Below are 15,034 nucleotides of genomic sequence, written 5' to 3'. Positions count from 1 at the left end.
GCTAAACCCAGTATGACATCAGCTGCTAAATTCAAACTTTCCAGCATGACGTATGGTACAACCTGACGTCTCCAAAAAAGCAACTCATATTTGAATCTTCCTGTGTGGTGTGTTTTTTTAAATTAGAAGTAATCTTAAGTAATATTTGTTATCTAATTTCCCCTTTCATTCACCCCTGAAATTCACTGAGATCCCAAATCCTTCCTGTCAGTTATCTCAGCATTAACCCTTATATCCCCACTATCCATCCCTATATATGACTCATGTCATCTTTCACTGGTGCCATTCAATAGCCTCCTAATTGTTGATCCAGAACATTTAAATCTCTGGCAAAAAGGGCAGAGAATAGGAACAGAAAACATATAAAATGTGATCTTTTCCCTAAAAGGAACAAATTTAGAAATGCGAGTCTGGAAGCAATCCACAAGCAAATATTGAATTCCCACAATAGAAAATTAAAAATGAGCCCAAAGATGAAGTTACAGTATATATTTGGAGAGAGAAATAAAACTTACAAATATAGAAAAATACAAGAAGCTGTACTGACCTAAATTACTGTGAATTTTCTGGTTAATCTCTGCCTTCCCAATTAATACCTAAGTGTCATGGAAGCAGGGACCATAAACTTGTCATTTTTGACCCCAGCACTTAGAACATGGAAAGGGAACAATAAATATTTGTAAAATTAATGAATGCACAGAAGGTTATCATTACAGATTGGATTAAACAGGATAAAGTTCAGCTCATGGGGACAAGGAGACTTGGGCTGGGTTGAAGGACAGGTAGTGTTTTTATACGTGGATTGGAAAGGCTGGGAATTCTCTGGAAATGGACCTGGTTGGAAAGGAGGCGGTGTTTGGGGGAATACAGGGAAACATGCCTGCTTCAGAGAGAGATGGTTTAAACGTAAGGAAAGAGTGGAAAAAGCCTGTGGTCCCATCTCGGCTCCTCACAAAATTCTGTGACTTCCAGTAACCTAATAACAGCTTAAATAATCCACGTCTGTTTCCTCATATATAAATAAAATTCCCTACCTCATAGGGTTGAGCATTCCGTGTTTGAGGGAGAAATATTTAGTTTATATGAAGCATTGCAAACTTCCTTGTGGTGGCGGTGGTGGTGTTTTGTTTTGGGCACTGTTGTATCCCTCGTTTCTAAAACAGTGCCTGTCACAGTAGATACTCAATACGTGTGCTGAATTAATGAAGAAGTACGTTGGGAAGATATTACAGGGAGCATTAACGGTAGATGAATTTGGGTCTAATATATTGGGCCATGATACTTAAAAGGCTTCTAAATTATTGTTGAAAGGAAAAAAACTTTAATTTCTACCCAGACACTCATCATGATGATGAAGTATCAGTATATTAAGAATTAAGTACCAGCACTTCTGGATATGTGCTTTTCCTCATTTTAATCAGCAACTAATGTTTAACACATTATAGAATTGTTTGAGAATAAATTTTAAAAGTTCTTTATCATGCATCACTGACATATGCTGAATAAACTGACCCACAGCAGGGTCACAGAATATGCCTCCAGAATTGATAACCTGGATGAGTGAGACTGGATCACGGTACATTTTCTGGTGACCGCTGAATCAGCAAGGTCCTAGGAGAGAGATCTCGGGAGGCGTATTCCCTCCAGATCAGAGCAGTGGTGTGTGCGTGGAGCATGTGGCCACACTGTGTGCAGGTCCTCCACGGTCAGGAACTCTGTCTCCAGGCCTTGCATCCTGACCCTTGCTATCCCTCCTCCTATCACGTGAAATCCTTCAACAGTTTCAGTCGGTACCCCAATGACATTGAAAAAATCATTCATAAAAACCTTACTGCGTATTTTAGGCGCCGGGCACTGTGATCAGTATCTCTGGAGGATACGAGACAAATAAGGCAAGTCATTGTTTTTTGCGGGTTCCAATTTATCATGAAAAGCAGGAGATAATATGAACACTGGAATTATCACTATCACACTAGCCGCTTCCGCTTATTGAGCGTCTCTTATAGATGCCAGGCCCTTAAATTACACTGTTGTGCTTAATCTTCACTCCGATCTGTGAGGATGCAGTATTGTTTCCCTGACCAAGCAGGAAGGTGAGACCTGGAGAGGTTGACCTACAGGCCCAAGATCACGCAGCCAAGCGGCAGCAAGCAAGGATCTGAACACCCAGCCTGGTCCTGCTTCAAAGCCTCTGCATTTCCCACACACCACACATCTCCCAGGATAAGTCACTATATGTTAGGTTCCTGAAAAAAAGAAAGCCACGAAATACCGCCCATGTGAAAGCACTCCGGCGATGTTCAGTGCAAAGGAATTTGGGAAGGTTGAGTAAGCGCAGAAACCTGACGCCAAGGACAAACCCAGGCTGCTGTCACCGAGGGAGCACAAGCAGAGCAGAGGTTTTCCAAAGATGAGCTCAGTTCAGCCTCATCAATGCAGGCGGCCAGGATCTCCAGGGAAATAAAGCAACAGAAGCACAGAGCTGTCAGAGACGGGGGAGCCTCCACAGAGGGAAAATTGATGTCCCGATGTGAACTGAAGGTGCAAGTTTGCCTTGGCCACAGACTTGAAAAGAGTCTTGATGTGGACTTGGCAGTCAAGAGTCTCTGCATTAGAAGAGTTTATATGCAGCGCCCACAGTTTCAAGCAGCCCTGACAGTCGGTCCACAGCAAGTAAATGTGTCACTGTGTATGAATTAGTAACCTGTTCTATTCAAGTGGTGTGGGTGTGAGTGATTTAGCTAATGAGCGAGCCTAATGGACCCTCCAGCATCCTACCTCAGCAGTTTTGGTGTTTTTTAAATCATCATTTATCAAGAAGCTCTGGTTCTGATAAAAATATGTTTTCTCTGTAAAATGCGGTAGACAACGAAGAGTCATCAAGGGAGAGATAAAATGTCAAGCGAAAACTGGAAATCTTACCTGGGTGTGAGGTGCACACGTGCGTGCAAGCACATACACACACACACATACACACAACCAAGAATCGCTTGAACCCGAGTCTCAATGGTCATATAATTTAAGAGGAAGCTTATATTCATCAATTCAAAAAAATATTTACTGCCCAGGCTGCTATTACCTGTGCAGACCTGTCTATATTCTTAATTCTGGGCACTGGCAAAGGTCTTGAGGGGTATCCATCATGGTATGGAACACAGACGCACACAGGTGAGGTGCCCACTTATTGAGCAGCTTCTGTTCGCAGGGCACTGTTCATACCTCACCTGATTAAAGATTCACTGCTGCCCTTAGGATAGATGCTGCGGCACCGTTTTAGAGGCAACTGTGGCCCAAGAAGTTTAAGTACCTTGTTCGAAGTCACCCAAGTAGCCCATCTGCGATCTAAACATGGTATAAAGCCCATGACCTTGCTTCTACATGCTGTTCGGGGAAAGCTCTTGGAAGCGATCGAAAGCTACCTAATTAAATTGTTTGTGAAGAATCCACATTTGGTGAGACATAAATCGGGATGGTTACTTGGGAACTCAGCCTATTTTTGTTCAGGCTTTAACTTTTTCATCTGTGCCAAGCAAACTGCTTTGAAGAATGTTTGTAAAATATATCATAGAACTATATCATTTTTTATAGCAAATAGTTGAGCAGGTTTTACATAAATCAGAACTGAAAACAATGAGAGAAATGTAGGTGTTAAGTTACACATATATTCATATACATACACACACACATATGTATATTATATACATATAGATGTATATTCAGGGGTGGGCAAAAGTAGGTTTACAGTTGTGAATGCACATAACAGTTTATTCTAGTATTACTATTCATTTATTAACTATATATTATTTGTCTTCTTTAAACCTACTTTTGCCCACCCTCTTGTATGTGTGTGTGTATATCTTTTATTTCCTCAAGTCCAATAAGGTATTTATATATTCCTACAATCTATTTTTTTTCCATTTGAGGATAACTTATTAAGTATAATACATTTCATCCCAAAGAATATTTAGTTTTGGGTTTAATTGGCTTCATACTGGGAAAACAGTTTTACTCTGATATGACCCCTTAGTCTCTTTTAACAGCAGAGGTTTTATAAAACAACTCTATTTTGAAAATAACTTCTTTATAAATCATAGATTAAGGTACTGATTTTCTCTTAATATTCTTTAAATTTTCACCATCACAACAGAAACAATATAGTATATGGATTTCAAACATCCACTGCTTGTGAGATTAAAAGTAAAAGGAATAAATATATTTAGAAAATGACATATGCTAAGCATGCTCTACATGAATTATCACATATTACTCATAACTGAAGGCTAACAAGAAAGCATTTCAAGAGTTGAAGGAACTGGGGAAAATTTCCTACATTTACAAAAGTTAAAGATACTGATTAATAAACATATTATAGTGTAAATGTACACAATTGATCGTTTCTCAGGCCAACCTAAACAAATAAGCAAACTAGACGTGCCCAAATTCCATTAGCTCACAAAACCCAATTAACTCTCAATCACCAAGAAGAGTCATCCACACATAGTGTGCTCTTTCGAGTCATTCACACAGTCTCCAAAAATACTGGCAAGTTATACAGGATGCCTTTCCCTCCCCATTTAATTTCTTTCTTTTTTCCCTCTCTTTTTCTTATTTTCTAATGTGCAAAATCCAATTGGGCTAATTGAACTTGGGCTTTCAAAACTGATTATAACTTGTCAGACACTGATTTGGAACTAGAAGCCAACACGATTCCAGTTACACAACAGTGTTCTTAACTGGTGAGTTAGAGACTAAAGAATTTCACGTAGGCACAGCATGTTAGCAGCAGATGTACCAATGATCGGAATGATACTGAAGAGAATAACTTGTTTCTAAAGTTTCCAAAGCAAAGCATACTTGCTATCTCAAGGGCTAAAAATGGGGAAGCTGCTACTTTTGGCAACAGTCCCAAGATCCAGAAAAATAAAGACATTTAAAAGCATGAGTGTATTCATTAACTGCACTTCCAGTGACATTCACCTGCCTACTTTTATATTTCTTTTTTATCACTTTTCTTCCTACTTCTAATTTATTTTATCATATGACAAATACATTAGATATTTGGGAAAGAAGCTGAGTATTAACCAATCCATCAATAAAATAAAAGTATAAAATGTAAGTTCTGCCAGTTTGGAGGCATTTGTTTTCTTATTTGTGAATTTTATAGGGTTCTTACAGAGATTAATAAAATAATTCATAAAAAATAAAATGGTACAATTGGGTGGTGTCATTTATAAACTTTGTTTTTGTTTTTAATTAATTAAAAAGAAGTACTGTGGTCCTGGCTGGTGTGGCTCAGTTGGTTGAGTGTCATCCCATGCACTGAGAAGTCACCAGTTCAATTCCCAGTCAGGGCACATGCCAGGGTTGCGGGTTCGATCCCCAGTAGGGGGCAACCGATCTGTTTCTCTCATGGATGTTTCTTTCTCTCCCTCCCTCTCCTTTCTTTTCTCTCTAAACTAAAATCAATGAAAACATTTAAAAATAAAAATAAATTAAAAGGGGTACTGCTGATCATGTAATATGAGATATTTGACACTGTCAGTGATTGTAGGAGATACTTACATCGATGTTGTTCAGGGTATTGAAGTACATCAGATCATGCAGCCTCTTGAATGCTTGATTTGGATATTGAAAGTTGAAGGTTGAAAATGGTGATTCAGGGTCATCAAAAATATCAAAGTCAGCTATTTCTTTCTCTTCCTTAGTTTCTCTTGGGACACCTAAGTTATCAGAAGAGTCTCAAATGGGTTATTTTGAACACTACAAAATATCTCTAAAACCCAGGGAACATACAAGCGGCCATAAGCATAACACGGGAGCTCCCAGTGGGGTCGTGTACTCTGTAGTGGACACTGCTGTGCCCCACCCATATCCCTGGGGAAGATTCCTGGGTCTCGACTGGGCCACTTCCAGCGGCCAGAGTCTGCACCCGTGAGCCTGAGGGCTTTCTACCATCCCCGCACCTGAGGAGGCTGCTTCGCTCATTAGCAGCAGGCTGGAGACACGGATAAATGGCACTTCTCCCCGGGCAGCAGTCAAGCACAGACTCTAGAGACTTAGGATATAGATACTGCAGTTCCCTGGCCTCTTCGTGTGAGGGAAGGATGATTCTGGAGCACAGGGTCTATTCCATTTCCTAGCGCTTCCCGGCAGGATCAAGTCTCTTTCCCGGTAGCTGGCTCACTAATGCATCTTCCATTGCCTACCTTCCTTCCCTCCCTTTATCGCTTCCTTACTAAAGTTCCCTAGTTCACCCAAATAAATTCTTTGCACTTGAATACTTTGCTCAGAATCTGCTTTGGGGGGAACCCAAACCAAGCAGTATCTAATTGTCTTCACGCCCCAGAAATCCCCTATGCAGCCTTGAGAATTAACAGTGATAGAGAATTCCCTAGGTTTCAAGTACTCCGCTCGCTGTTCAAGAACTGTGTGACCCATAAAAACTCCCAGCCCTATTGATTCTTTTTCCGTCTTCCTCTGCCATCTAGAAAAAGATCACTTTCTTCTCCATAGTCCCCTGTTAAATTTTCCAGGACTATTTTTCTTTTTTTTTTTTTTTTGGTGTCTTTCCTTTTAAAACTACATTTTCTGGTCCTAAAATGGGATCACTTTTAGGCCTTCAGCATCCTGCCCATCAACCTGTAGATCTCCTTCTGTTAATATTTTCCAGGATCCTGAAGAGTTTACAGGCTCCTCTGGATGCGGTACAACAGGGTGACTTTCTCTGAACTTCATTCTTTTTCTATGAAATACAACACAGCAACATGAAATTACCAGCTATGTTGTACCGCTTGGTTACATCCATACTGTGGTTCAGCTAAAATCCCCAGAACGTTTATGTGATTCGTTCTGAAACAAGGGATCCTTTACATAGTGATATTCAAAATATTTAACAACTCTTATGATAAAGACCTCAAACAACTGGAACAAACATAATCAGAGGTTTTGGAGTCAAGCTCCAGAGATTGTTACGGAGCTGGTTGTTAACCCTGCAGTTTCTGGATTGTGAAGACCCCAGGGGACCTTGGAGTGAGAAAGATGGGAGCACCTGAGGGTCTCAGGATAGCAGCTATTCATCCAGGTAGGGGGAGCATTCAAAATTGTAAGAGCCGGTACAGCAAGTGCCAGTGTGAACCAGCTCAAGGTCAGTCTTGCTCCTTTAGCAGGTTTCTCCTTTACAGGACACAGCCCATTCCCCACGTACCCGGGGCCTTGTACTTTCTGAAGTTGATGTTGGCCAGAACAAAGTGGATGACAGTGGGGCAATCCTTCTCCATGTCTGAGTTCTTGGGTTTAAAGACGTAGCACTCCTTCAGTCCTTCTCGATCAAACACATTAGGGTCAATCTTGGGAAAGGGGAGCTTGTTCATTTTCGCCCACTTTTCCGCAAGGAGAAGTTCCTATGGAAGAGAGGGGAAGATTCATTTAGGAATTCTCAGTCTTCATTTGTTGGCCTGGCCAACATTCAATATTCATTAGGCGTTTACTATGGGCTAGTAGAGTACTTCTTGGTAAGATGAACAACGACCTTGTTCTCAAGAAACTCATCAATCTCAAAAAAAGTAAACGTACTCTGTGAACAAACTCAATATTGTTATGTTAATTCTTGGTTCAAGGCGAGCTCCATAAGAGGCATTGGAAAATTTATTAATGAACTGAACTGAATGAAGTTATATAGATGTAATTGCTACAAGAAAAAAAAAATATTATGGGTTCTGGGCATTTATAAGCCATGTGAATGTTTTTTAACCCTTAGGAAGTAAAAATAGAAATAAGCTCTGTTCTAAGTTCTCTGAATTTTTACCTATATCATCTACACACAACTAATAATAATTAACAAATTTTATGTATGCAAGAATATTTTACCTATATCATCTCTATACAACTAGTGATAGTTTATCAATTTTATGTATACAAAAATATCTGAGTTACTCTGAATCAGCTTATTTACTTTCTTGTTTGTTTTTTTGCTTTTGTTTATGAAAAGAAGTTGAGCTTCTGGTCTCAGCATGTTATTATTACATGTGCAGTGGCTAAGAGTGGGCCATACAGAGAGGTACCAAGAGCGGGGAAGATTGTGCAATTGTTTTCACATCAGGCTCCCTTCTGGGAAGAGGGTTGGACCCTCCCCACCAGAATGAGAGGACACTTGGGACGGAGCCACAGCAGCTGATCTGCAGCTGCAGACACGTAACGTGACCAAGAGATACGTATTCATCATTGGCCACTGAGATTTTAAGTCTCTTTCTGCATGGAGGCTGACTAAGGCAGTGAGTAAGCACACACACACACAATATTACACTTGAACTGGAGAATACAATCAGTATGAACAGGTGCTGTGAACAGAGCTTATTTCTATTTAGATGCAGCTTAAGGAGGGTGTGGGGAAAATAAGAAGCGGACCACGGGGCCAGGCTGCCTGAGTTAAAGTGTGAGCTATGGGACCTTGGGCACATTTCTCAGTATTTCCACACTCAGTATCCTTGGTACATGTCTCATAAGGTTGCCATTAGAATGATTTGGAGGCTGAGGTATGCAGCGATACTCCCCTAATGGTATGATGGGGATCGTAAGTAACAACAACCAACCAAACAAACAAACAAACAGGGCCCAGGCTGTTCACCCTCCCTGAGATCGTGGGCTCCCAAGCCCACTGCATCTCTGTCTCACCTGTCCCTGGTTTCTAAGCATCTCATTTTATATCACTGTAAAACAAAGTCAATGCTATTATCTTCCTCGGGATTGCTGGGAGGCTTAAACCAGATAATGTATTTTCAAAACCTCAGTAATTTCTATTGAAGACAAGATGTACTTTAAAATAGCACCTTAAGTTTAGAGAAAAATATCCTTTTCACTGGACTTTCACTGTTCTTGATGCTTCTGGAATGTCATGAATTTTAAGTGGATCAACTCTCTCTCTCCCAAAGCCATTTACAAAGAAATAAAAATACGGGAGAGCGAGAGATTTAATGTGTATTAAAGTATTTGTTTCATAAACTACGAAGCTAAATACACGGTGGGCAAAAGTAGGTGTACAGTTGTTCATATGGAAAATAATACAATGATTAAATAACAACACAAGAATAAACTCCGTGTTTTGCGTCCTCACAACTGCACACCTCCTTTTGCCCACCCCGTTTGACTATATTTCCCTGGACATGCCATGTATATTAACACTTTCTTGTTTTGAACTTGAGAAAACTTTTATAACTGATTCCTTCTTCCCCCCGTTCAGCTGAATCACACCGCTTGTTGTTTCCTGCCTAGCACTGTTCACAATTATTCATGTGAGACTATTCAACAGCGAAATAAAACCAAAAGTTCACAGAGCGAACTCGATTGCGTGAGAATACAGAGGAAAGAGAGCTTTCCAGTGTTTACAAACATGACTCAGGATGACCAAGGATGTGTGGATGCGTGGAGAAAGCACAGGGAACTGAATCAGGTAAAAGACCACGCTATTTTTAGAAGCAGCTTTATGCTGGAATTCGGAAGCGATGGAAACTTTCCCTTTCCTTATATGATCCTGATGTGGAAGAGATTAAAACCAGTGACTGGAAAGACGGCGATTGCAGGATGGAAAAACCGTCTCCTCTCTGCTGTCTCATTCCTCTGCTTGTAAAGACAGAAACAATGACACAGGCTATGAGTAGAGCAGAGGAATTTGAAAAGAGTATTTGAAAAGAATGCAGTGAGCAAAGAAACTGTGGCTCCACAATTTAGAGCAATGTGCCAGAACGGTGTCCTAGCATAACTATCCATCCTGGCTGTTGACACCTCAGATACTTCAGATTTCCATAGACTAATTTATGTTAAATTTACACAGTACTGACTAAGAGGACTTTCTGTAGAGATAACAATTTGATAGAACCTTTCCTAGTAAAACTTTGTAAAATGTTTCTGCTCACTTTTGAGTGCTAAAACGACTTGAAAGACAGAGACTGAAATTGGAATTATGCAGCCAAAGCCAGGGAAAGCCTGGGGTTACCAGAAGCTGGAAAAGGCAAGGAAGCATTCTCCACTGAGCCTTTGGAGGGAGCCTGGCCTTCAGGATACCTTCATTTTCATTTCTGGCCTCCAGAACCGTGAGAGGATACACTCCTGTTGTTTTAAGCGGCCACGATGGTGGCAATTTGTTATGGTGACCCCAGGAAACTAATACAAGAGGTAAATCTGTAAATGCTGCAATTGATAGCATGCCGTTCCCTTTGGCAGCCACGGTGGGCTGGTGCCCACAAAGCTAAGTGTGGTTTGGCCGTGATGGTGTGAATCAACCTAAAAATTGTAAGTAAATCATATACGGAGGTGCTCAGACAAGGATCCAGCCCTACTGTCAACAAATAAATCAGGCGGATGTGGAAAAGCACAGATTGTGTTTCCATTATTTGTGGGGTTAGGTGGGGTTTTTCCCTTGGGTAAGCTATAGGGAGATAAAGTTAATTTAGACACATTACTTCTACTGTTTGTGAAGCTGGCTCGTGTCAAATCTTCCTTCCTTCTCCCTTCATGCTCTCATCTCACGGCCTCCCTTCTCTTTTCTCCCTTTTCTTTTTAAGAGAACAAACCCATTGTTCTGGCTTCTGGTCATTAAGCATTTAAAAGGGCACTGAAAAAGTGAGCTAGATTTATGTCTGATACACAGCAACCTAATATAAAACAACCTAGGGCCCAATAACTCTAACCTGTTACTCTCCATAAAATTTACTAAGTGAAAGGGAAAAAAATCTCTACTTGCAAACTCTGAATTCTCCTGTATTTCTTACTCGTTTCTCAAAAGGTCCATTTTTTTTCCTTCTAATTTCACAGTCTGATTATTTTGTAGACATGAAACGAAGACACTGGCTTATAACCATGACCAACGTTAAAGACAAATCCTATTAGGATTTTTGAATGGACCCTAACGGTGAACTAAATTCGCATGGCATATATCTAACGTATTAGATGGTTGACAAAAAGAAATGACAAAATGAAACACAGAGCTGCTTTTTAAAAATAAAATAATAAGAATATTATTTAGATTCATGAGGCTCTTTATATCTGAACTATTTTTTAGGGTGTGTGTCTACTAATCTAAAAAAAAACTCCGGTATCACTGACATTGACGTCATAAACTTTCAAGGCCAGTTACAACGCAGATATACTAAATAAAGTGGTTGCCTTTATCAAAAGCCATGATATCCATCACCCTCTATTTCCCAGACAAGAGCTGAAAATTAACTATACTTATGAAATGCTTATATCAATAACTGTAAAATAAAGTTAATGGTTTTAATATTTTTCCCAGCATTTATGGTCTGCTTTTTCATTACAAATTACATTCATATTTCAGTCTCAAAAATAGAAAATTATTCACTATTTAATCATCTTAATAAAATCATACTGCATCTATCCAGTTAATACATTGAAATTTCTCTCCTCCTATCAAAAGACTATATGTAGGTTTCTCATCAATTTCTAAACCTTATTATATTGTATCTAAAATAAGTAACCTACTTTAACATTAATAGTGTAATATTTTTATCAATTTAAACATTATATTTGGGTAATCTTTTAGATCTGTGTAAAAATGGGTATTTTTATAATTATAATCATAATAACACTCATAAGTTTTAAAAATCACTTCCAACAGTCCAAGTTCATTTTTGGAGAAAAAATGTATTGTATGTAATGCATTGCAATTTTTTTTTTTAACTTAGTCTCTGAAAATACAATTCACTGTTTCCAGAGTAATAGGTTTCATGCTATACTAAATCAGTAATAAAAGGAGATAAATATATATAGGGAAAGAGGTGGGATAGAAGGAACTGGAAAAATAATCCTAATGTACATCTATGAGAACGCACAGCTAAAAGTGTCTTTTGTAGACTCTCTAAGATAGTAAACATAATAAAGGTACATTACTAAAATACAGTGTGGTACTGAGATAAGAATTGTTGGATTGTCAGATGGACCAATGGAATACAAATGATAAACATAAAACAGACCTGGTGCTCTCTATAATAATATATAGTAAAAAAATCATTACAAGTAATGCTAAAATATTTAAGGGACTGTGTTATTACACACCCCATATATTAAAAAAATTGAGTTAAAATATTTTAAAAAGAAGCTATCAATCCATATGTAACTGATCTTGATAACAAGTATGAATTTCAAAAATAAAACCAATGGAAGAAATCATTACATAATTATTTAAAATATTAAAATAATCAGAAATAAAATAACTCATTTGATCATATTCAAAAACACAAGGCAAATTTTAATATCTTTAAGATATAAAATGATACTTATTAATGAATAGAAGCAATGCTAATGATCCAATTAAAAGTAGTTTAAAAACATGAGTCTACAATAAGCATAGCAAACTAATATCACAAGCAAAGACAGAATATTGAAGCACAAGTATGTTTCTTTTGCTTCTGTCATATTGTAAATTTTTAAACTTCATTTTTAAATTTTTTTCACGCCAACAAAACCATGTAAAACAAGGGCTCGCATCTAGTCTGACACAGTAAGGTAGACTGGTGCAGCTTTTTTGGAAAGCAATTCAGAACTATTTATTAAAAGTCAGAACTAATACACATCTAAGAAAATCATTGAAAGTGTGATTAAAGATTTATGCAAAGATGATCATTTGAGAAAAAAGTGACAAGATAGCAGTAATCTAAAAGTTAAAAATAAAGCATTGTTAAACAAATTCTTGCATATTCACAATAGAAATACCATGCTGTGTTTTTAATGTTTAAAAAATGTTTACAGGCATAGGGGGAAAAAATCATGATATAATTTTAAGTAGAAAGAAGCCGTATGCAAAACTATATGACCCTGGTACTGACAAACACATGGACACACATGCACACACAAGAGGGACTAAAAGAAAACAACAAAATATCAGCAGCTGTTGTTTACAAATAGCAGAAGCACTGGATGTATATTTCAAATTTCCAAATTTTTTACAATGAGTACATATTCTTCTTAATTAGAAATAATGAATCAAAGTACATTACAAACTAATGAACTACAATGGGTCTTTTTAGAAGTACAAAGTGATATTCTAAAACTTTCTTCCAATATTCCCAACACCATTTACTGAATAGATTATCTTTATCTTACTGTATGTTCTTGCCTCCTTTGTCAAATATTAATTGACCACAAAGACATGGGTTTATTTCTGGGCTCTCTATTCTGTTGCATTGATTTATCTGTTTTTATGCCAGTACAATGCTGTTTTGATTACCGTGGCCTTGTAGTATAGTTTGATATCAAGTAGCATGATTCCTCCAACTTTCTTCTTTCTCAAGACTGCTATGGCTATTCGGGATCTTTTGTGATTCCATATAAATTTTTGGAATATTTGTTCTAGTTGGTATCTTCATAGGAATTGCACTGGGTCTATAGATTGCTTTGGATAGCATCGACATTTTAATGATCTTTATTCTTCCTATTCATGAACATGGCACATGCCTCCTGGAGAGTATTATGCTAAGTGAAATAAGCCAGTCAGAGAAAGATAAATACCATATGATTTCACTTATATGTGGACTCTAATGAACAAAAGAAACTAACAAACAAAATAGAAACAGACTCATAGAAACAGAGAACAGACTGATAGCTGTCAGAGAGGACAGGGAGTGGGGAATTGGGTGAAAAATGTGAAGGGATTGAGCAAAAATAAATAAACTCGATACAGACAACATTATGGTAATTACCAGAGGAAAAGGGGAGTGGAAGGAGGTAGAACAGGGTAAAGGGGGGTAAATGGTGACGGAAGATGATTTGATTGGGGTGGTGAACACACAACACAATATACAGATGATGTATGATGGAATTGTACACCTGAAACCTATATAATTTTATTAACCAATGTCACCCCAATAACTTCAATAAAGCAGTAAAATGAAATAAAGTAAAAATAAATAAAACTTTCTACCAACATCAGCTCATTGAGGTGATAGAACTGTGATTCGTATATAAAATGATGGCTTTGACCTTTTATACTCCCATAGGTGAGATGAATAACAATTATTTACCTCCAGAACTAGCTTCTAAGCTGTTGTCTCAGAATCATCCATTGAAACTCGCCTCCCCATCTTGCTCTGGGTTTTCATAGCCACCCACTCTGGTGCAGTGCCTCATCCTATGCTCGGACTGCAGTAAAGCCTTCTTAATCTTAATCTTTTGCCCTCCACTCTCCACTATCAGATAAATCATCCTAAAATTCCAATTTCATGAAGTTCCTTTTCTGCTGGAAACCCTTCACTGAGTCTCTCTTTTCTCTCACCCAGTCTTAAATTCTCCCCTAAAGCCCTCCCAATGGGAGCTTGTACCTATCACTTCAGTTAGATCACTCCGGGTCCTCTGATGTGCTCATTGCCATCTCTGTGCCATTTCCATCCTGTTCCATTCCCTGCTCATCTACTCTGGTACACACCAATCTATTCTTATACAAATCTCTTATAACATGCATACTTATATAAACCCAAATAACTAACAGTAAGTTCCTTCCAAATGACTGCTGTGTATAAAATTCTTTTCCCCCCAAAGCTAAAATATTATGGAAATCAAGAACCAGGTTTTACCACTGACTGCTGCACATGGCACACACAGCAGAAACAAGTACATGTGCAGTGTGTACGGAGCAGCTGGGGATGGGAAAGAGCATTAGATCTCATGCTGCAGCCTGGAATCTGGTCCAGCTTAACCACTTCTTACCTAGCACCTCCCCAGGCAGGTCCTGGGCTAAGCTTTTTTCACCCATCGTCTTATTTAATTTGTGGATGCGATGAGATCACTTATCTCACCAATCCTTATCTCCTTGGTTGAATACCATTAACTGCCTCAAGAAAGACAAAATATGAAAGCATTTTTAAAACATGAGGCTTTATACGTATTAGAGAGTTATAATCATTAATCTTGAGAGCAGTTTAATTATAGTATAATAAAAAAGAAACCAAATGTCAGAGGACTGGGTTATCACTGACTTCCTAATTTGAGATCATGGACCATTTCACATCATCTTTATGAGTTTCCGTTT

The 15,034-nt window shown here is 38.3% G+C and overlaps 1 protein-coding gene across 3 annotated transcripts in view; it reads right to left on the bottom strand.

Annotated features, from left to right (window-relative positions):
- Positions 1 to 15,034, bottom strand: part of PLA2G4A (phospholipase A2 group IVA) — a 122,711-nt gene that overhangs the window by 3,731 nt on the left and 103,946 nt on the right. For all 3 annotated transcript variants that reach the window (XM_016224670.2, XM_016224671.2, XM_016224673.2), the window contains 2 exons: positions 7,205 to 7,400; positions 5,563 to 5,720 (listed from right to left, as the gene is read on the bottom strand). In XM_016224670.2, coding sequence (XP_016080156.1) covers positions 5,563 to 5,720; positions 7,205 to 7,400 — 354 coding nt within the window. The remainder of the gene's footprint in view (positions 1 to 5,562; positions 5,721 to 7,204; positions 7,401 to 15,034) is intronic.

The sequence above is a fragment of the Miniopterus natalensis genome, chromosome 19, assembly GCF_054644295.1.
Source record: "Miniopterus natalensis isolate mMinNat1 chromosome 19, mMinNat1.hap1, whole genome shotgun sequence".
Classification (NCBI taxonomy): Eukaryota; Metazoa; Chordata; class Mammalia; order Chiroptera; family Miniopteridae; genus Miniopterus; species Miniopterus natalensis.
This window is presented reverse-complemented; position numbering and strand designations above follow the sequence as displayed.